This window comes from Martes martes (assembly GCF_963455335.1).
Source record: "Martes martes genome assembly, chromosome: 4".
Lineage (NCBI taxonomy): Eukaryota > Metazoa > Chordata > Mammalia > Carnivora > Mustelidae > Martes > Martes martes.
Window position 1 is genome coordinate 156,756,677 of NC_137891.1, and position 21,667 is coordinate 156,778,343.

General features: G+C 49.9%; 1 protein-coding gene across 4 annotated transcripts in view; it reads left to right on the forward strand.

The window, feature by feature from the left end:
* EIF2B3 (eukaryotic translation initiation factor 2B subunit gamma) overlaps positions 1–8,182 on the forward strand; it is a 126,779-nt gene extending 118,597 nt beyond the window's left edge. For 3 of the 4 annotated variants that reach the window (XM_080800708.1, XM_080800707.1, XM_080800705.1), the window contains one exon: positions 7,045–8,136. In XM_080800708.1, the coding sequence (XP_080656834.1) occupies positions 7,045–7,097 (53 nt within the window). In that variant the 3' untranslated portion in view covers positions 7,098–8,136. Of the gene's footprint in view, positions 1–7,044 lie in introns of all 4 variants that reach the window. The other variant, XM_080800706.1, reaches the window with a different exon arrangement.
* Positions 8,183–21,667: the final 13,485 nt, after the last annotated feature.

Below are 21,667 nucleotides of genomic sequence, written 5' to 3' on the forward strand. Positions count from 1 at the left end.
ACAACCTAAGCCAAAACCAAGACTCAGATGCTTAACCGACTGTGCCACCCAGGTGCCCCTGTTGTTTATAACTTTAAAATGTTCTCAGGGGCACCTAGGTGGCTCAGTGGGTTAAAGCCTCTGCCTTCAGCTCAGGTCATGATCCCAGAGTGCTGGGATCGAGCCCCACATCGGGTTCTCTGCTCAGTAGGGAGCCTGCTTCTTCCACTCTCTCTCTGCCTGCCTCTCTACCTACTTGTGATCTCTGTCTGTCAAATAAATAAAATCTTTTTTTAAAAAATAATAAAATAAAATAAAATGTTCTCAAATACACTATCTTACTGGACTCTTGTAAAAACCCTCTGAGGTAGGTAGGGATCCATTACTGACCCATCTGGTGAAGTGGAAACTGAGACTTTGAAAAGTTGAAATTTACCCAAGGTACATAGCTAGTAAATGACAAAACTGAGTCTTCAGCCTGAATTATTGCAAGACAACCTCCTAAAAGACCAGAGGAAGAAACCACTCCTGGCTTGGCCAGCAGAATTTGATCAGTGATAGACCTTTTCTCCGTTTAGTCCATCTTCCCCAGACCAATTGGGAAAATATATTTGGCCTCCATATCCCAGCTCTTTCTGATCTTCAGGAACCCCAGGTCTTGGTTGTCTCTCTCCTACTCTCTCCTACTCTTAGCCAGGCCTACCCTTGGGTTACAGAGAAACTTTTTTCTTGGGCACCTGGAGCCTGTTGGTAATTTCTTTAAAATAGGATTCAGGAGTACCTGGGTGGCTCAGTTGGTTGAGCATCTGCCTTCAGCTCAGATCATGAGCCTAGCAGGGTGCTGGGATTGAGTGCCGCACAGTGGGCAGCCTGCTTCTCCCTCTTCTACTCCCCCTGCTTTTGCTGCTCTCTCTCTCTCTCCATCAAATAGATAGATAAACAAACAAACAAACAAACAAATAAAATAGGATTCAGTTGGAGCACCAAGCTGGCTTGGTCTATAAAACATATAACTCTTGATCTTGGGGTTGTGAGTTCAAGACCCATGCTTGGTCTAGAGCTTACTTTAAAAAAATTTAAAAACAGGGGCGCCTGGATGGCTCAGTGGGTTAAAGCCTCTGCCTTCGGTTCAGATCATGGTCTCGGGGTCCTGGGATCAAGCACCACATCGGGCTCTCTGTTCCGCGGGGAGCCTGCTTCCCTTTCTCTCTCTCTGCCTGCCTCTCTGCCTACTTGTGATCTCTGTCTGTCAAATAAATAAATAAAATCTTCTTAAAAAATTAAAAAATGTTTAAAAATTAAAAAATTAAAAATTAAACTCTTAATTTAAAAAAAGTTTTTTGTTTTTTTTTTTTTTAAAGAGGATTCAGAACACCCAGACTTTTCTCTAACCCCATGGAAGGCCTTGGAAAGGGTCCCCAGAGTTTCAAAAGCAGCTGCTCAGCTGGTCTGTGGACCTGCTTTCTTATCCTGTCCCCTCCCTGTCACCTCATTGCATTTCTCTGTCCTTCTTTGTTCTCTTTTTTTTTTTTAAGATTTTATTTATTTATTTGACACACAGAGATCACAAATAGGCAGAGAGGCAGGCAGAGAAAAGGAGGAGGAAGCAGGCTCCCCGCTGAGCAGAGAGCCCGATGCGGGGCTCAATCCCAGGACCCCGAGATTGTGACCTGAGCTGAATGCAGAGGCTTAACCCACTGAGCCACCCAGGCGCCCCCCGGCTTTGTTCTCTTCTTTTTGGGTTTGTGGCCCCAAACAATGTTTCTTCCACCTCCTTCCTACCTCTTTGTCTCTGTAAATTCTCTCCTGCTCAGCAGCAAGTAGAAGCATCCTCCAGTGCTTTCTCCTTTTAGTCCCTCCTGGAGCCAGGAGGGGCTTCCTTTTGTGGTTTTTAAGAGTTTAGACTCCACAGGCATATTTGAATGCATGAACTCCTTTTGCCACTGCCCTAGAGGATCCCTCCTTTCTTGTGTGCTGGGACCTGGAACCTCACAGCTTCTGCTGCTTCTCCTCCCCATTTCCAATAAAGTCATGGTGCTCCTTCCTTTTACTTTGCGAGGACCCTTTCCATTCTGTGTGCAGAATGGAAATGTCATGCATGCATGACAATGGAATGCCAGATATTGGGGCTTTGAGTCACGGCATCTCCCATCAGGGAGCACAAGACTGGGCTAGCCAAACCCCTAGGATGTCATAGACTTTAGCATCTCATGGATTCTGGCTCTAACACCGTGTGTCCCCATTTTAGAAGGAGACCCTTTAATGGTCCTAAAAGAGAGGTTGCCAGGGAAGTAAGTCATCTGGACTGTAAACTGGAAAATCCCAACACTTCTGCTCTGCCCTCTGTCCTCCACAGTAGTCCATGCCTTCCTGCCACAGGTCCTCCTGGCCGGTCACCTGTTCCCACTGTCGCTTGTCTTTGCAGCTGAGCATTATGGAGAAGACAAATTCCCAGCCATTAGTGCAGCACTTCAGAGCTGTACCATGGATGACCCAGGCAAGCACCAACACCTCAGATCCTCAGCAGCGAACAGCTCAGTAGATGGCCGAGTCCCCGGTCAGTCATCCTCACCTGGAGAGATTTCAGGAAAAAATATTCCGTTCCCTCTCCAGATTTCAGTCATTTGCATACCAGAGAGTCACTCTGTCCATATAAGTCTTACACCCCCGAAATGTGATTCTTACAAGCCAGTGGAGCCCTCTATGCCCTGTTCTAGCACCAGCAGCAGTGTGAGCCGTTTTCTAACAGAATTCTCTAGGTTTTCTCACCCGTACCCCAGCATACTCAGTTAATGAGATTATCTCTGGCAAAAATCCTGGTGGTCAAGTTTGACCTCCCACTCAAGCCAGTGGAAGAGCCACAGCTGGCAAAGTCAAAACCTTGGAGACTCCGGTTGGAGACTTCCTGTGAGTCTCTTCTCATGGTCAGTGAGATGACTTGGCTCTCTTCCCTGTGACTCCAGTGATCAATCCTGTGGCCCTGAAAGTAGACCGGACGGGCACAAAGGTCAAGTCCTGGCTAGCAGGAATCCTTCCCAGCTTCCAGCAGTGCAGCTTTTCATACACAGCTTGTCATTCCCTTAGTTCCACTGGTTTCTCCTCAACTTACCAGCCTCCATTTGTACTCTCAGAGAAGGATCCTTAGGATCTGATTCCAGCCCAGAACTTTGTGAGTGTTCATTGGAACCTGCTTCCAACCCTGGCCAAGCAGAACTAGTATGGCTTGTTGCTGGCCTCCAGGTTTCCTCCACCGTACAGAATCCCCATGAAAATACATCCATCCCCCAAACACCAGATCTAGTCTGTCTTCCCTGAACCAAATGAGCAAGTCTTCTCCCACCCCCAGGCCAAGAGCAGACCAGAGGGTAGCGGGGAAAGTGGGTAGGGCCAGCCAAAGAAGGCTTAAGTGTTTATTTGGAACCTGGCAGAAAGAAAGCCTTGTCTGCCCCACCCAGACTCATTTGCCCTTCTGGTCCGGAGCACTGAGGGCCACAGAGAGTGTTAATTAGAACTAAGACGACTGTCTGCAGAACAGCCCAGTATCTCTGAAAACTAGGGAGAGACTGGTGAAGGAAGAATAAATGTTGGGCTCTAGAAAGGAGATGAGGAGGCTGACTCACGGCTGTAGAGAGACAAAGGGTAAAAAGGAGCTTCTGGACAAACCCTGAAAGTCTAGCCAAAGTACTATTTCCTTTACTCTTTCCCGGTCATTCTTATCTCAAGGGTGGATCCTAATTGACAATCACACTCCAGGACCATCCCCAGCCCTAGGGAATGTAGCAACCGAGCAGAATCTGGGCCTCCTTCCCATTCCTTTCACTGAAGAAAACAGACGGTTATGAAGCAGAAAAACGAGCAGCTCAGAGGGCGGGATTCCAGGCCAGCCCCTGCCCCATTCCATAACTTCTGTTTAATACTTATAAAAGCCCAGTGCTGGGCCCTTTCTATCATTCATCTCATAGAATCCCCACTTGACGAGGGAACTAAAGCCTAAAGACAGGAAAGAATCTGCTCAGAGTCTGATTACAACTCAAGTCTTTTCGGACGCCTGGGTGGCTCTGTTGGTTAAGTATGTGCCTCTGGCTCAGGTCACGATCTCAGGGTCCTGGGCCAGAGTCCCGCATCTCCCTCTGCCTGCCACTCCCCCTCCCCTGCTTATACCCTCACTCTATCAAATAAATAAATAAAATCTTTAAAAAAAAACAAAACACAACTCAAGTCCTTTTGACTCAGAGGTCTTTCCTTTCCGGCATTGTCACCTTTTCTTCCTAGCTTTCCTATCCTTTTCTTCTCTGAGTTTGCCGCTGTGCAGCATGATGCTGTAATAGCAGAAAAGTTCTTTGTGCCCGTCCGGTCTTTGTGAAAAGACGAGACCTAGCTTTCTCTTCCTATGGGGAAAGTTAGAGAAATAGGCCTGAGGGTGCTCTTCTCTAAACACCCTTGCCCTAAAGCTCCAAATGTGTCAATTATACTCCCGACAGAGGTTGGGCCTTCTCTTCTGTATATGCTTCTTTTCCTACCTCCGTACTGTCACGTAACCCCCAGACACACACACATTCAACAAACAATTATTGCCTCCTATATTCTAGGCTAGAGGTGTAAAGATGAATAAGATTTGCCTCTTCCTGTCCATCTGCCCCCAGTACAGAAACAGACAAGTAAAGAAAGAATTACAGAAAAGTTTCTCAGATATGATGGTAGGAGATGGTCAGGGTTAATTAAGGACATAGAAGAGAAATCTGTCAGTTCTGGCCCAAGGAAGGAATTAATGCTAAATCTTGAACTTTGGGGCTATTTATCAAATACACAAAGGGAAGACCCTCTCAAGCAAAGGGGAACCATGCAAGCAAGCACTTGAAGGCAAAAACAATCCAGTGTGTTGGAAACTGCAGATCATTTGCAAAATCTAGAATATGGGGTACAAGGGAGATATAGCAAGAAACAAAGTGGAAAAGTTGGGTAGAACAGAAGACATGTCTAAATTATTTTTTTTAATAACTCTTTTTTTTTTAAGATTTTATTTATTTATTCGATAGGCAGAGATCACAAGTAGGCAGAGAGGCAGGCAGAGAGAGGGGGAAGCAGGCCCCCCGCCAGGCAGAGAGCCCGACAAGGGGCTCAATCCCAGGACCCGGAGATCACGACCTGAGCCTAAGGCAGAGGCTTTAACCCACTGAGCCACCCAGGCACCCCAGACATGTCTGAATTCTTAAGGTCTCCAAAGCTGCAGTCAGAAACCCCCTTAGAGACTCCAGCCTATGGAAACTATGAACAAACCCAAACATGTTTCTGTCGATCTTGGTCCCGTCATCAAGGATCTTCATTTTGCTGCACCAAGCCCTTCGAAGACTGAAGTAGAGCGTCAGGAAAGCCAAAATTTCTGCCTTACACATTCACATTCAAGGTCCCAAGTATGACAAGAAACATATTGGATCCTTAGAAGCCACGGGAAGCTTGCCCAGAAAGAACCGATTTTCAGCCAGCTGGTCAGCTTTTTCTGTCTGAGCCAATAGAGGGCGGGAAAACTCTCCTGTCTCCTGCTTGTGCCTCATACCTCCAGGCAAGAAGCAGATAATGTGCCCCTGGTTCCCCCCTACCCCTTCTAGACTGTTGGTTCACTGCCTCCATTCTCTAACTCTTACTCCTAGAAGACTAACCCTTTCCTTACCTTCCACCCCATCGCTGGTCCTCTTCCAGGGTGCTCCCTTAAATATATTGAAGGCTCCATAGTCTTCCTCTTCGCTCCTTCTCTTCTAAACATCTTGGACTACTTACACTCAGCTTTACAATTCTCTGAGCTTCTCTATACTCTAACCAACCCTCATCTCCTTTCAACTTTTGCTCTCCACTTGATAATCATACCCTATCCTCATCACTACCCAGGACCTCTGAAGTCTTTCCTGTGCCAGTAGCTGTGCTGGACACTGGGGTGGGAACGTAAATACACTGGCCCTACCCTTGAGAGTCTCACAGGGAAGTGTAGGAGAATGAGATAATGATGTAGAGACAGAGATATGTATCAGGTAGTGTTTTCACAGAGCAGGAAATGGACAGTTTGGAAGGGAAGGTGCCACTAATAGTGGAGCTGCTGGATTAGGGCATTTAGGGCAAACGTGTGATGGGATGAGGGCCAAGAAAGGCATTCTAGACAGAGGCAACAGCCTGTGCAGAGGTCTAGAGCTACAAAATAGTATGGCTGGTAGGTATAATTGCACAATGGTGGAACGTGAAGCTGTAGGGGTAGGCAAGGATCAGGTCAGGAAGGGCCATATTTTGGATTTTACAAAACAATGGCCACTACTTATCCGGCACTTGAGGATTCCTTAAGTCACTGAAGTCTCACAACAGCTCTATGCAGTAGGTGGTATTATTTCCATATGAGGCCTCGCCCCTCTCCTTTGGATATCTCCATTTAACTGTTGAGTGTCACTCCTTCTCACCCTTTCCCCCTCACCCCCTGCCATTTGGCCACACCACAGTATTTCATGCTCCCCTTCCTTGTATCTTTATACCTTTGCTCATGTTGTTCCAGCAACCTAGAATGCCTTCCCTTTGATACGCTGCCTGAAAAAACTGTATTCATCCTTTAAGACCCATCCAGTTTCTCTCCTGTGTGAAGTGTCCTGGAAGCTAGGTTTAGAAAGAATGAGTCCATAGGCGCCTGGTGGCTCAGTGGGTTAAGCAGCTGCCTTCCGCTCCGGTCATGATCCCCAGGATCCTGGGATCAAGCCCTGTGTCAGGTTCCCTGCTCAGTGGAGAGCCTGCTTCTCCCTCTTCCTGTGCCTTCCGCTCTGCCCATTTATGCTCTCTCTATCTCTCTGTCAAATAAATAAATAAAAATCTTTTTAAAAAGAAAGAAAGAAAGAGTGAGTCCTTCCCTCCTGTGTTGGAAAATGCTGCCTCTCCTATAATCCCTTTGGCAAGGTATATTCCCAAGACCTTCTCAAGGGCAGAGCCACATAGGAGAAGAATAAATGTTTATGAACACAGAAGTTAGAAATAATTTGGTTTGAAATGACACCTTTATTGCCAGTTCTCAAACAACTTTTTTCTTTTCTTTTGTAGCCAAACGAGCGAACGAGGTGATCGTGGGGAGTGACCAGCTCATGGAGATCTGAGTTCTGAGCAAGTCAGACTCCTTTCTCTTGGCCCTCAGAACTACAGATGTTGGCTGGCTCACCTGTTTGACTGTGTATTTATTTCCCAATAAAGAAGGGCTCCCATGGGGCACCTGGCTGGCTCAGTCAGTAGAGCATGAGACTCTTGATCTCGGGGTTGTGAGTCTGAGCCCCACATTGGTTGTAAAATTTATTTAAATAAACTTTAAAAAGGGGGGGAGGAGCACTCCCATAGATATGCCAGAGACTTGTGGAGTAGTCCCAAGCTCCACTGATGTGGTGGGCTCCAAAGATACACAGTGTGGGCTTGAGTCACATGGTAAAAACCGTCTAGAGCCAGTGTGTAGAACAGGATAAGACACAATGGCCTGGCTCTTGCGTACAGGCATGGGCAGCAGGGTAAATCTCTTTGGAGGACTGCTTTCTGACTGCCTGGCCGAGCCTAGTCCATAAAAGCATCTTCCACCCGAAAGGACCCGGAGGTGCTTCAGTTCCTGACCCTAATCAGGCTTTCTAGACCCACAGGCCTAGCTCCTGGCAGTGCCACCTCCATACGGGAGAGTCCTTCTACAGCTGCCAGTTTGGGCAGCCTGGCCCCCAATCCTTAGTCCAGGACTTACTACTCTGTTCCCCATACCTGCCACACGGATTCCCAGCCCCTGCCACCACGCCACCCCCTCACCTGGCTCACCTGCCATTCACTCCCTACTTCGCAGTCACTAGTCAGTTTTTCCAGGTCAACTGCTGTCTTTTGGAGACTTAAAACAGGCAGGAGGCCACCTTGGCCTAGGCATCAAGCTTAATTCCACTGGTCTCGGCGGAGACAAGAGCATTAAGAGAAAGCCATGGGGCCCCTGGGTGGCTCAGTCGGTTAGGCGTCTGCCTTCGGCTCACGTCATGATCCCGAGGTCCTGGGAGTGAGCCCTGTGTTGGGCTCCCTGCTCTGCGGGGAGCCTGCTTCCCCCTCTCCCTCTGCCTGCTGCTCTGCCTGCCTGTGCATGTGCTCTCTCTCTCTCTGATAGGTAAATAAAATCTTTTTAAAAATAAATAAATAAAAATAAAAGAGAGCCATGATCTATGAAGCCAGACAGACTCCTTCTCACCTCCCTTAATGAGGAGTCTAAGGTCTATTCAACCTGGTAAGTAAGAGCCAGGAGCCCATATCATGATTTCAATTTCTTTCTGACTCTTCTCCAGCTGCACTCCTTTATATCCTAATTATACTGCCTCTCCTGCTTGAGATAATTAAGAAGTGAGACTTCCATACTCACAGCCCTTCTGGAATCCTGTCCACCTTCCCTCTACCACCCCCACTCCCAAACACACATACCCTCGGCTCTTGCCTGTCCCTGCACTACTTTACAACCTGCAGGTGTCTGGTGGAAGATAAAAGTGGTACCTGGGGTGAGATTTCACCTCCTAGAATTATCAAAGTAAAGGTTTCCCTTGATGTGTTCACTGTGGGTGGCAGTAATTATAAAGAATGATTTGAAATACTGGTTTCCACATTGCTTAAAAAATCCAAAGTCTCTTAAGTTCATTGGAGTAATCTTGCCTGAATCTTAGCGCTGCTCTCATTGAACTTGTGAGAGACTGGATGAGCATTCCTACCCTGGGGGATCTCCACCTCCACCAGCCTTCTTGGGAGCTCTCAAGCTCCACATTCCTACCACTGGTGGGGACAAGGTTCTCAAAGGTTTGCCCTCATCAGACAGGAGCTGAAATGGGCCCACAGAAGTGCTTGAAAGAGGACTGCAGGGGAGGAGGGAGTAAAGAAATGGGGCAGTGCCGGGGGGGGGGGGGGTCCCCTTTGGCAATGCAGTGAAATCTGTGGATTCCCGACGACTCCAGGTGGAAGAAGACCTGCCCTCCCCAATGTTGCTTGGCTTTGGCCGATTCACTGCCTCGCTTCTGTCCCTGTGTTTCCACATCTGCAAAATAGGAAAGTCACACTGGATAACTTTTAAAGGCTCTTCCTATTCTCAAATTCTGTCCCTTTCTCAGTGCTTTCTGACCCTTGGGATCTGGGTGGCCGGAGAGGCCAGAAGACTACTCCTTGTCAGCAGAAAGGGGATGGAGCTGGATTGGTTTGGAAGGAAGTAGGCAAGGGACGAGAAGGGATTGATTAAGCTGTTCCAGAACCTTTCTATACCCCTTCCTGATCTTTCCCACGGAGCCCTTGGAATCCCTGACAGTAATGTAGAAGAAAGACATCTCCTCTAACTTTCCTTGCACAAGCCTGTGAGCAGCCCTGCTCCAAGGAAAGGAGGGGAGCTGGAGAAAAGAGGACAAGGTAGGGTTTTCCCAGGGGAAGGCCTTGCTAAGTGTAAGTCCCAGCCGGGAACAGCCCCTGGCCCAGGACACTGCTGCGATTGTCTCCAGCAGCACCGGATTGACTGGGTGCCCAAGATGCTTTAATTTCTCTTCTCTTTGCTCTATGTGTTTGCCAGAAGGCAGGGACCATTTTTGTTTCCTTTTGGCAACAGCTACAGAGAATGTGAATATACCTAAGATATAGTGAGCAACTGAATGTCCACTGGCTAGCCGCCTCTCCGGGGGAAAGAAGCCAGAAGAACCAGGCAGGTAAAGGAGTCCCCTGCCCCCTTTTCCCAGGGATGCTCCGTGAGGGAAGTGAAGGAGAGAAGGAAGGGGGCTTTCAGTACGGATCATGGAGGACTCTGGGGAGGTGTTGAGCAACTACACCTGGAGTTCTGGGAGCTCGCCAGGTCAGACAAAATTTGGTGTCTACTACGGGAACCCCTCCCCCACTAACACCTCACCCCCACCTGCCACCAGGAGCTCCTGAGCCAGTGGGGGGGACTGACTGCCAAGGCTGCCCTCCAAGCATTTTCCCAAGGCCAGAGGCCGAACTTCTTCCCAGTCCCTCACCACGTTACTCTTCTTATCCCACTCCCATCCATGGAGGTGGCGGGGAGGGGGATCGTGGGGAATTGTCTTTAGCTGGAGCCCCAAAAGCAATCTAGGGGCCTACAGGGTCCATTTTATAAGCTGTTTCTATTTCTAGAGAACTGCAGAAAGCACTTATCCACAGCCATCCCTACCCCTAAGGAGGTACAGAAGCCAGGCCTTTGTATGCTGCTTTCTAAATAGTTAAATGTGTCTGAGGAAGGGGAAGTGGGTGTGGGAAGGACCACCCAGACACAAGGTCTAGAAGGCTTAGCTCTGATGGAGCTCACAGGGAAAGAAAGAAGCTGGGCAGGAGAACACATTCTACTTGAAGCCAGGATGATTTGTCCTCGACCTGACCCATCTGCCACCACCCAGAAGGACTGCATCAGGGGCTTTCCTGCTAGAGATAAATGGGGAGGTTCTGCTTTGATTCTCAGCCGCTCTTCTTATTCCACCTTCAAGGTAAGAGGCCATTTTCTGATCTCTGCTTGCTGCCTCTGACACTAGAGACTTGACAGGTGCTATTGGCCTAAAGCTGCCCGCAGGGAAGGGGGTATATAGTCCCAGGCTTGGCCACTAAACATAATGGATAGCAGGGGGACTGGGGGTTTTGGTGGTGCCAGGGCTCCCTGCTTCCCTCTTCTACATCTCAGGGTTACTGACTTTGCCGGGCCCCAATAACAGAAGCCAGCCCAAAGCATGAGTGAGAAGCCTGGGAAAATGCCAAGGAAAGAGGGTCTGCCCTCCTAGTTGCGAAGCCAGACTGGTCACTTTCCAACACCGTGTGTGTGTGTGTGTGTGTGTGTGTGTGTGTGTGTGTGTTTCACCTCACTTTTCCTGACACCGTTCCTCAGCCACATATATTATCTCATTTAATCCTTATGTCAATGCCAAAGATCATGTGACTTGCCCAAGCTCTCATAAGCAGACCTTGAACCATGTCTTCTCCTTTTGGATTTGGTCATCCTCTCACCTCTCCCATCCAATCCTTCTAATTCCCCTGAGTATCCCAGCTCACAGTGGTTTCCCCTGTGGTCTCTGTGCTCTCCCTTAGGCTATGAACTTCTTAAAAGCAGGTACCCTGCAAATCTCAGAGCTTAGCAAAGGAGTAGACACATAACAGACCTTAAGGGCTATTTGTCTCAATCAGTAATTAGATTTACTCCTTGGTGATAATGAATTAATTAGATTGCTTTTCTCTTTTCTCTTATTCTTGGGAGAACTCTGGTTTGAGTCCAAAACACATTCCCAGATCCAGTGGAAGTGACACTGAACCAGGCTGTTCCACAGTGAAGCAGACTGCTTATAGAGAGAAAAGAGGGCCTTCTACTCCCCTTCCTGTTCCCTGGGGTCTGTGGCTTCAGCTTGCCCCAGCTGAGCTCAGCTACGCTCAGGAAATCACTTTGCTGGGGAAAAGAAAGGTCATCGTGGAGCTTGGAGAAGCCAGAGGGCACTAGGCCCTGGGGTGGAATGGTTAGAACTGCAGACCAGTTTCTCCCACACTGGGTCTTTGGACTTTGGCAAGAAATTTTCCCAGCAGGCAAGCCCTACCCTGGAAGCATCCACAGAAATGCTGGACCTGACCACAGTTGTTAGCAATGGTGGGCCTGTGGTAGAAGCAGAGTCCCAAGGCCCAGACGATTAGGAATCCTTCTGCATGGACTTTGTCTTGCAGAGTCTGGTGAGAGGGAAGGAGGTCTCAAGAGCTACTTAGAGCAAAGTCTGTCTGCTTGGGTACCCAGCTGTATTCAGCTATGGCCCCAAGAGCAATCCAGGGGGCCTTACAGCTAGTTTAGAGGCGATTTCTATAACCAGAGAATTGCTGAGGGTACACTTTCTTTTTTTTTTCCCTAAAGATTTTATTTATTTATTTGATAGAGAGCAGGAGAGACAGGGAAAGAAAGCATAAGCAGGGAGAGCAGCAGAGGGAGAAGGAGAAGCAGGCTCCCCACTGAGCAGGGAGCCCCATGGTGGGGTACGGGGTTCAATCCCAGGACCCCGGGATCATGGCCTGAGCCAAAGGCAGACACTTAACCAACTGAGCCACCCAGGCGCCCCTGAGGGTGCACTTTCTTGAATCCTCCTATTCCCCCATCTTCCTCAGAGGCCGAGGTACACTTTCTTTATCCACAACAGGTTAACAGGGAAGAAGAAAGTGCTATGCACATATGCTGCTTTTAATGCTTTAATGTGTAGTTACTAGGCCAAAAGCATCATGCATGAATTAATTCTTCCATAGGCATTTTGCTGTATGAATGGACCAAGAGATGGGACAAACCTGTTAGGTGTTCAACCCCGCAGCCTAAAGTTTCCCTTTCCACAGGACGGAGGCTCTGGAAATACTGTTAATTGACACGTTTTCAAAAAGCAATTCGGGAATGTGTAGCAAGAGCCATAAAAATGTTCATACTTTTTGACCCAACACCCTCACTTCTGGGAATCTGTCCTAAGGACATTCTCCAAATAATTGATACAAAGACTATGTGGTAACATGAAATGTTAATGATGTAATGGTAAACAAGTCTGGAGGAACTGACCGAGAAATTGGCCAGAGATATTAGTAGTTGTGTTAGAGTAATGAATTTACTAGAGATTTTTTTTTTCTCTTTCCCAAACTTTATATGTTAGAATATTGATTTTACCCTCCTCTGACACTCAGGGTTAATCATTCAGAAACCTGGCAGAAAGAGCACTCAAGACAATTTAATAAATTTAATAAAGGAATTATTCCCTGTTTCCAGTCCTTTCCACCCTGGTTTCTGCAACTCTCAGTGATTCACTCAACCATTACTGAACACCTACTAATTGTCAGTGAGGGAGACAGACTTTCAAGTCCATAAATAGTGTGTTACAAGGAGCACAATGAAGGATGCGCCTGTCAGGAGGGAGGTGTGAATCAAGGAAGGCTTCAAGGAAGTGTGATTGGCTCGTGTTTGTTTTGAGGGTTGTCTTCCAAGACGACAAGGCCACAACACGTCCAAGGGCAGAAACGCTGGGAATAGCATGGTGCTTTTAAGAAATTACATCTAACTCCCCAGGGCTGGAAGGAACGTTGAGTGGATGTGAAGGAATTATGGGAGAGAAAGCTTTAGTTAGATTGTGCAGGGCTCCGTGCTCCAGATGGGCTTTGTGTTCTGGAGCGATCATCAGATTTGCATTCTAGAGAGATGACTCTGGCCTCGGTGGAGAGTGGACTGAAAGGGACAAGAATGGAGGCAGCAACGAGTGAAGTCTTTGGGTCTTGGCTAGGCCGGCCAGCAGATACCCTTTCTCAGCATTGGCGTCTCCTGGCTTACGCTTGGCCAGCGCCGTGCCTCCCGGGGATCTCCCTCCCTGCTCCTCCCCCAGGGCCCCGCGGGCGGCCGGGGAGCGAGGCGTGGGGTGGCCCTGCCTGGGTGGTCTCCTGTCCCGCCCCCACCCGCGGCGCCGTCGCCTAGCAGCAGATCCGGCTGCGCGGCTCCGGGTAATTTGCGGACCCCTCAGCCAATGGGAGGGCGTCGTCCCGGCCCGCTCCCTTTTTCTGGAGCTAAGGACGCCTCCTCCTCACTGCGTTCTCCACCTCTAGCCGCGCGGGTCGTCGCGGGCCGGTCGCTCTGTCTGCACGCGGGACCGACTCCCGCACCCGCGCAGCGCTGCGCTCGCCCCCCATCGCAGCCGCCGCGGCACCCCAGCACCCCACCCTCACGCACGCCGCGCCTAAGCGGCCCCACTGAGTCCCGACGCGGGGCTCCGCGGTATCTGGGTACGAGGCCAGCTTATGGAGAATCCTAGATAACGCGGGTTGGGGGCGCCCACGCCCCCCATCCCCGCCGGCATGGCTCGGCCGCCGCCACTCCAAGAGCTGCCCCCTGGCTATACACCCCCAGCTCGAGCCGCATCACCCCAGGTGAGTGGATGGAAAGCCAGAGGGAGAAAGATTGGGAGCAGATCTAGAGATTCCCCAGGTCTGCCACTCTGCAAGGTGTGATGTCCCTATAACGAAGGGTTATAGCGTGTGTATGTATGTGTGTGTATGTGTGTGAGAGTGTGTCTGGATTTCCCCTCTGTCCACCTGAGAACAGATGTGTGCATATGTGTCCTACTCTCAAAAAAGAATCGAGTATGTATTGGGGCAGGAAGATGGGGGAACAAGAAACAGTTATATCTTTTCCACCTTTGGGCCTTGTGTCTGTGTAGGTTCTACCTGTCCTGCATCCCAGAAACCAAGAACCTGGGGCTTGGCAGGGGTTGCACATAAGGAGGAAAGGGGAGGAATTCTTGCACTGTTGCAGTAATGCCTGGCTGACCCTTCTCTTTTCCATCCCAGATCCTAGCTGGGAGCCTGAAGTCTCCACTCTGGCTTCGTGCTTACTTCCAGGGCCTGCTTTTCTCTCTGGGCTGTGGGATCCAGAGACACTGTGGCAAAGTGCTCTTCCTGGGCCTGCTGGCCTTTGGAGCCCTGGCACTGGGTCTCCGCGTGGCCATCATTGAGACAGACCTGGAACAGCTCTGGGTGGAAGGTGAGTTGTGGACACTAGTCAGAGCTGCTTGGGTATGGTGACCCCAAGATAAGAACAGGGTGAGGTGCTAGCTACTGAGTTCTCGTGGGCTCCGCCCTGGATCTGGAGAGGGTACCTGCCTGCCAGAGCCTGGGCGGCTAGGAGCAGTGCTCCCTCCCACACCTGTAAATGAACATCTGCAGATGATGGGCCCCTGTGAATAGGTATGCAGAATAGTTATCTGTGAGTTTGTGTGTGTAGCAATTATTACCAACTTTTTATGGGTATTTTTTACTGCATGGCAGGGTTTGCAAAGGCAACCAAAATCTTTCAGTAACAAGGAGAGTAGAATACGTGCTGGGATATAATATACAATAGAATATATAGTATGATGATTGGAATAAGAGAAGGCAGGGAGAAATCACACCTGACCAGGAGAATCAAGAAAATTAACACCTGGGCTGGGGAAACTGAGTAAATCATTTAGCAGGCCTCCATGCAGAGGTCCTATCCCTGGAGTCCCATGCACTGAGGCCTCCTGCAGCCACTCAGCAGAAAAAAGTGGCACAGGGTCTACACTTTGAGGCAACAGTGAGGTCAGACACAACCACATCCTCACTTCCTGGTGAAGCATTAGCTAAAAATGATTTCTTATTAATAATTTTGGCATAACTCTCCTTTCCTGGGGCCTGGTTTCCTATACTAGCCTTCAACAGAGTCAAACTCTCCTCTGTTCTTTCCTGGAAAATTTGCATTGGTGGGTTCCCCCCAGACCTCCCCCAGCCCTGGCCCACACCCAAAGGCAGGCCCAGGTTAGAGTCTCACACCCTTGAGTTATTTCAAATGCTGGCAAGCCTGAGGATGCAGAGCAGATGTTTCTTGGAGCCTGCATGCCTGCCTGTTGGGCTCCCACACCCCATCCCCACCCTGCCCCAGCGCTCCGCAGCCTCACACATACGTACGCACTCTAGGCCAGCCCCTGGGGTCCAGAGCAGATGTTTCTCTGTGCCTGCCTGCCTGCCTTCTCCCAACCCCGGAACACACATGTGCATACATGCACATACACATACCCCACCCACACCACTGCTGCCTGGGTGGTCCCAGATGACTGTTGGATTTCCTGCCACAATCCCACCCCACCTTCCTCCTCCTTCATTTCCCAGATCTTTCCCATCTAAACACTGCTTGAACCTCCATGTTCCTCATCCTGTCTCCTACACCCTAGCACAGGACAGGCTAGATCCCACCAGATCTTTGCTGCTGTTTGTGGAGGGGTGATGTAAAAGGCTGGTGGCCAATTCCTAAGGGCTGCTTCCTTTATTTCAGAACACTGCTGTGTCCCGTATCAGCCAGGACTGGGGTGAGATAAAAGTGACCCTGACCTGATGTCATCTCTGTACATCCGTAGCTGAGGCTTCTCCCAGCAGTGCCCTGGGCAATGAGGGGCTGATCAAGGCGAAGACCAAAGAGTATTCTCTATTCCTTTCCTGTTTTGCGAATACAGAAAGCAAAGAAAGGAACAGGACACTGGCTATCAGAGTTAGGTTCCCCTCCAGCTTTGCCATGGTGAGAGACAGGCTGTGACTCACCCTTCCTGATCAATTTTGAAGCTTAAAGGCTCAGAGATAGATTGATCTCTAAAATAAATATATATACAACATTAGATATAAAATATATACAACATTAGACCCCAGCTGGTACTTACAGGAACAGTGATAGAGATGGCTTGAAACGGGAGCTGTCCCTGTAAACAAGGGACATGTATCTAGAAGGCAGGATGAAACATACCAGTTGGTGGACCCACTATCCACTCAAAAATGCAAGGCTGAAACCTTGGGAGTCAGGCTCAGTTCTTCTTGCTTACCTAACTGGTTACTAAACCAGCAAATTCTTCTCTCTTAACTTCTTTCATAACAGACCCCTCCTTTCCACCCTTTCTCCAGTCTCTGGTAGTACTCTCCTGATTGTATCATTTAATATGCTTTTAGCCACATGAAAGAGAGAAAGGGAAAGGAGGGCAGAAGGAAAGAAAGAAGAACAGGAAATCCGGTAGTGGACAGTAGAGCCGTTCCTGGATGGTTAATTCAGCAACCTAAGGACATCAGCAAAGACCCAGGTTCTTTCTATCTTTCTCCTAGCCCTTCTTCAGCATGGTGGGCTTTTGTCCTCTGGCTTATCACCTCCTTGTCCCAAGTGGCTACTGCAGTGGTCCCTTTCTGGAAGTGAGGGAGAATTTACCAGAAGCCCTCCCCCCTCCCCCCAGCTGACTTCCCATGTGGTCACTTGGGCAAGAACTGTGGAGCAGCCGATGCCTAAACCCTTCACTTGGCAAAGGCAGTGGAATTAGTGTGATTGACTAATCAGATCTCACCCCCTGCGGCCGGGGAGGGATCTAGCGTCCCTGAATCACTGGGCCTTTCAGAGGATGGCCAACAAAATCAAGTCTATTAGAGAAGTGACCAATCTTCTGCAGGACTCGCCTTCTAATCTGCCTCCACACTGCCCTCCTGTGGTGTGTCTAGTTCTGTCCAAGTCGGTCCCCTGCTTAGAGCCTTTCCACCACTTTCTGCGAGGTTCTGGGGAGTCTCCAGAATCAAGTTCAGGCTCCTTAGCACACATTTTAGGCCCTCCGAAACCTAACTCTTGATTTCTGCTCCAGAATTGTCTCTGCCTCACTCAGCAATGCTGAGCCTTTGGCAGTTCCCTAGACCTGCTTGGTCCAGAACGCCTTTTCGCGACTTCTTCCCTTGGCCAAACCCTGTTCACTCACAGCTCAGCTCCAGAATGTGTTGTTAGGTGATGAAAAAGTCAGGTCATCTCATTCCTCTGCTCAAAACCTACCATGGCTCCCAATTCACTCAAGAAAGTCTGCATCACTACAGTAGCTTACAGGCCCTAACATGTGAAATTTCTGGACCAAAGATTATGGACATTTCTCAGGGTCTGATATATATTCCAATATTGCTTCCCTCCAAATATCATACCAGCCTACACTCTGATGGTAGGTTAGAGTGCACCCCTGTAAGCCAGCAATGAGGGCTATTGTTATTTTTATTTTTGTTAAATTGATAGATGGTAATTTATTGCTGTTTTAATTCATATTGCCTATAATATAGGATTATATATATTACCATTGTAGGATTACCTATAAGGTGGGTTCATTTTCCATGCTTGCTAACAACTCAGAGTCTCCCTTTTGTAAAGGTACAGAAGTTTTTAACAGACTTGTTGATATTGATGTCTCCTTCCCCTGTTCTCCTCCTTCCCCCCCCATTCAATCTTTTTTACTCCAGTTCTTTCTCATTTTTCTGTCCCACAGTCTCTTTCTCAGCAACCATTAACTAATAATTCCTTATCTATTCCTACTTTCCTAAGTACTTTGCCTGCATTGATTCTAATTCTGCCAAGGTAGGCACATTCCCCATTTGACAGATGAGGAAATTGAGGGCAGAGAGACTGGGTCATTTGCCCCAAGCACAGACCAAGTGTTAGAGCCCAGGCTCAAAGCCAGATGTGTCCAGAGCCTTCAGGCTCTCCCTTACACCCACTGTCTCTCCCTGGCCACACAGCACATCCCAGTTCATCTGTCCTCACATCTGTCACCATCATTGTTGTCAGCCAAGGTTTACTTTTTTCTTTGCCTCATTTTTTCTGAGTATTCTCTATTTTCTTTGACGTTATACTTTATATTTTCAGTGTTTCTTTCTTTTGCTTTCTTTGTTTGTTTGTTTTTAAAGATTTTACTTAATTCTTTGACAGAGAGAGACACAGCGAGAGAGGGAACACAAGTGGTGGGCGGGGGGGGGGGGAGCAGGCTTCCTGCTCAGCAGGGAGCCCAATGCAGGGCTCCATCCTAGGACCCCAGGATCATGACCTGAGCCGAAGGCAGACGCTTAACCAACTGAGCCAACCAGGCTCCCCTTTCTTGCTTTCTTGATAGCTCTTTCTGGTTCCTTCCTTCTCCTGTGTGCCTCTCCCCTCAGCAAGGTCACTTACTATGAGGAGATTTTTTTTGTCCCCTCCGGTCCCTCCTTGTGGCAGCTCTGGCCTAAACCTTGTGAAATAAACACTGTAGTCCAGGCTTGGGGGAGGAGTGGGGAGTCAGAGAAGGAAGAAAATAGGGCATGTGCCCAGCATGGCTTTGGGAGACCGTATCTGTGAGGGAGGGCCAGGAAAGTGGTTTGAGTGGGGAGGTGTGAGCTTATGGGTAAGTTTGTGTGCAGGGTGTGCGGCTCTCAAGAGTGAGGTGATTATATGGGTTTGAAAAAGAGACTGGGGAGCACGACAATCACAGGTGGGGCTGGAGTCTCACAGAAGGTGTACGTATGGGCCCCAGAGGTGACAGGGACCCAACAGGAAGAGGCCCCAGACAGGTGGCAGCAGAACTGAGCCTGAGACCAGACCAAGGCCGTAAAGCCTCAGCGGTGGTTTGGCCCTTGCCCTCCTCCAAACCCCAGTCAGGCCATATCCCCTCACAGCACCCCTGCCCACCCACCCCCCAGGCCCCAGTTACAGAGCATGACTCTGTGGTCATCACAATGCAGGACTTGAGGGGTGCCTCAAGGAGACCGAGGCAGGCCTCGCTCTGGGCCTCCTGTTGCCTGGACAGTGAGATCTGGGATCTGGAACTTTTCTTCCCCTTGGCCCACGATGGTCCCCATGTCACCTCTGCCAGGTGATCCCGGGTACTTCCTACATGAGGAGAAGCAGTGTGTTGACCCCATCACACTGAAGGCAGTCTGATCGTCCCCCTCATCTCTGCCACCACAGGCCCATTAAGACCAGCTGCTCCTATCCCTGCCCTCTTAGCATAACAATTTGCAAAAAGATGTATTTCTAGAAAGCACTGCCTGAGACAAGCTGACCTGGGAACCAGCCATAGCACTAGGTCTGTTCTTTGAAGAGACCCTCCCAGTGGCTGTCCCCCTGTTGATCCCCTTTGTCCCTCCTTGTCTTCCTCAGCAGAGCACAGAGGGGCTAAGTGAGGGATCCCTTACCGGAATACCTCCCTAACCCCAGCCCTGCCCCAACTCATACTGACCTCTCATTCCAAAATAGTTTGCCCCACACCGAGCCAACCTGGTTCATGGGGAAATCTTAGACCACACAAGAATTCCACAAGGCCATCCAACTGAGGTCTCTCACTTCCACACCAAGCTCCAGATTCTAAGCAGAGCGCCAGGAGCTTGGGGAGTCAGCATGACCATCAAGGAAAAAAACTGGGGCTCCTCTCAGACCACTCCTCCTCCCTGTCCTGGGAAGCCTCAGCCGACTAGGGTCCCACACCCCCAGAGCTCTGATCCACCGAGGCTCTCTTCCCCCTGCTTTCTCTCTATGCTCTGGCAGTGGGCAGCCGGGTGAGCCAAGAGTTGCATTACACCAAGGAGAAGCTGGGGGAGGAGGCTGCCTACACCTCCCAGATGCTGATACAGACCCCACGGCAGGAAGGGGAGAATGTCCTCACACCTGAGGCACTGGATCTCCACCTCCAGGCAGCCCTCACCGCCAGTAAAGTGCAAGTATCACTCTATGGAAAGTGAGTCTGGCTGAGTCCCTGAGCAGCTGGGAGTGAGGCATGTGCGGCCGGGCTGGCGTGGGAATTCCCCTCTTCTGCTGATCTCTTGTGCCCTGGCCATTTCAGGTCCTGGGACTTGAACAAAATCTGCTACAAGTCAGGAATTCCCCTAATTGAAAATGGAATGATTGAGCGGGTGAGTGTCTAGAGCTGTTCTTTGAGCTTGGGTCTGGGGGAACCTTTTCTGCAAGTAGGGGAGGGCTGTGAGAGACAGGGAAGTTAAGATTTGGGAGGTGGGGGGTTACAGAGGGCATCCTGCAGAGACTGTGGAGAAAGGAGCCCAGGGACTGATGTGGCCTGGGGTGTCCATGGCAGATGATTGAGAAGCTGTTTCCGTGCGTGATCCTCACCCCCCTCGACTGCTTCTGGGAAGGAGCCAAACTCCAAGGGGGCTCTGCCTACTTGCCGTGAGTGCCCTGCTTCAGCGAGCTCGGGACTTGCCCTGCAGAAGAGAGGCTGGGAGGACAGAGGATGCTCGAAACCGTACCAAGGGCCCAAACCACCTGTGAGGCTCGGGCCTGAACACAGGCTGCCCCATGGGTCTCTCCACATCCCCCGTCTCCTGGCCTCTGAAGGAAAGGAAGACTTGTCTAATTTAGACAAAACAGAACAAAGAGGGAAAAAAGATCCCCAGAAAACGACCTTGCCCGGGAGAGTTAGCTAGGTAGGGGCTAAGCTGTTGCCGCAGACAGGAAAGAAAACCTGTTAGAGGCAGGTGTCCACCGGTTATGTGTTAGAGTCAAAGTTAGCCAGCTTGGGAAGGGACTCGGTGGGGCTTTTCTGGGCCTTTTCCTTGTGTTAAGTTCTGTCCGTCCTCATGTCCATCTCAGGGCAGCCACCTGGTGGGCTGGTGTAGCCTGGGAGTTCTGGGAAGCTGAGCACTGCAGACCCTTCCTATGGGGGGCAGATGCATGAGCCGCTAGGAGGAGAATGGGAGACAGCAGGGGTCCCCAGCAGCCTTTTGGAGGGTGGGAATTGATCCTTTACCCTCACCAACCACGGGCTCTCCCCTCAGCGGCCGCCCTGACATCCAATGGACCAACCTGGACCCAGAGCAGCTGCTGGAGGAACTGGGCCCCTTTGCCTCCCTTGAGGGCTTCCGGGAGCTGCTAGACAAGGCACAGGTGGGCCAGGCCTATGTGGGGCGGCCCTGTCTGCACCCTGACGACCTCCACTGCCCACCTAGTGCCCCTAACCATCACAGCAAGCAGGTGGGTGCAGGTGTGCCAGCTGGGGAAAGGCTATTTTCCTCCTCTTTCCCCTCCTCAGATGTTCCTCTCTTCTGGAAGGGAGCAAACTGTGCTCTGTGCTCTGCCTTCCATTTCCTGGACATTGTCACCCTGCCCTCACTGCGCCAGATACCTAGGCTCTCCCTTTCCCATTCAGTTCTCCTAAGGAACCCTCACGCGGGGCGCCTGGGTGGCTCGGTGGGTTAAGCCTCTGCCTTCAGCTCAGGTCATGATCTCAGGGTCCTGGGATCCAGCCCCATATCAGCAGGGAGCCTGCTTCCCCCCCTCTCTCTCTGCCTGCCTCTCTGCCTGCTTGTGATCTCTGTCAAATAAATAAATAAAATCTTAAAAAAAAAAAAAAAGGAACCCTCAGGTGAT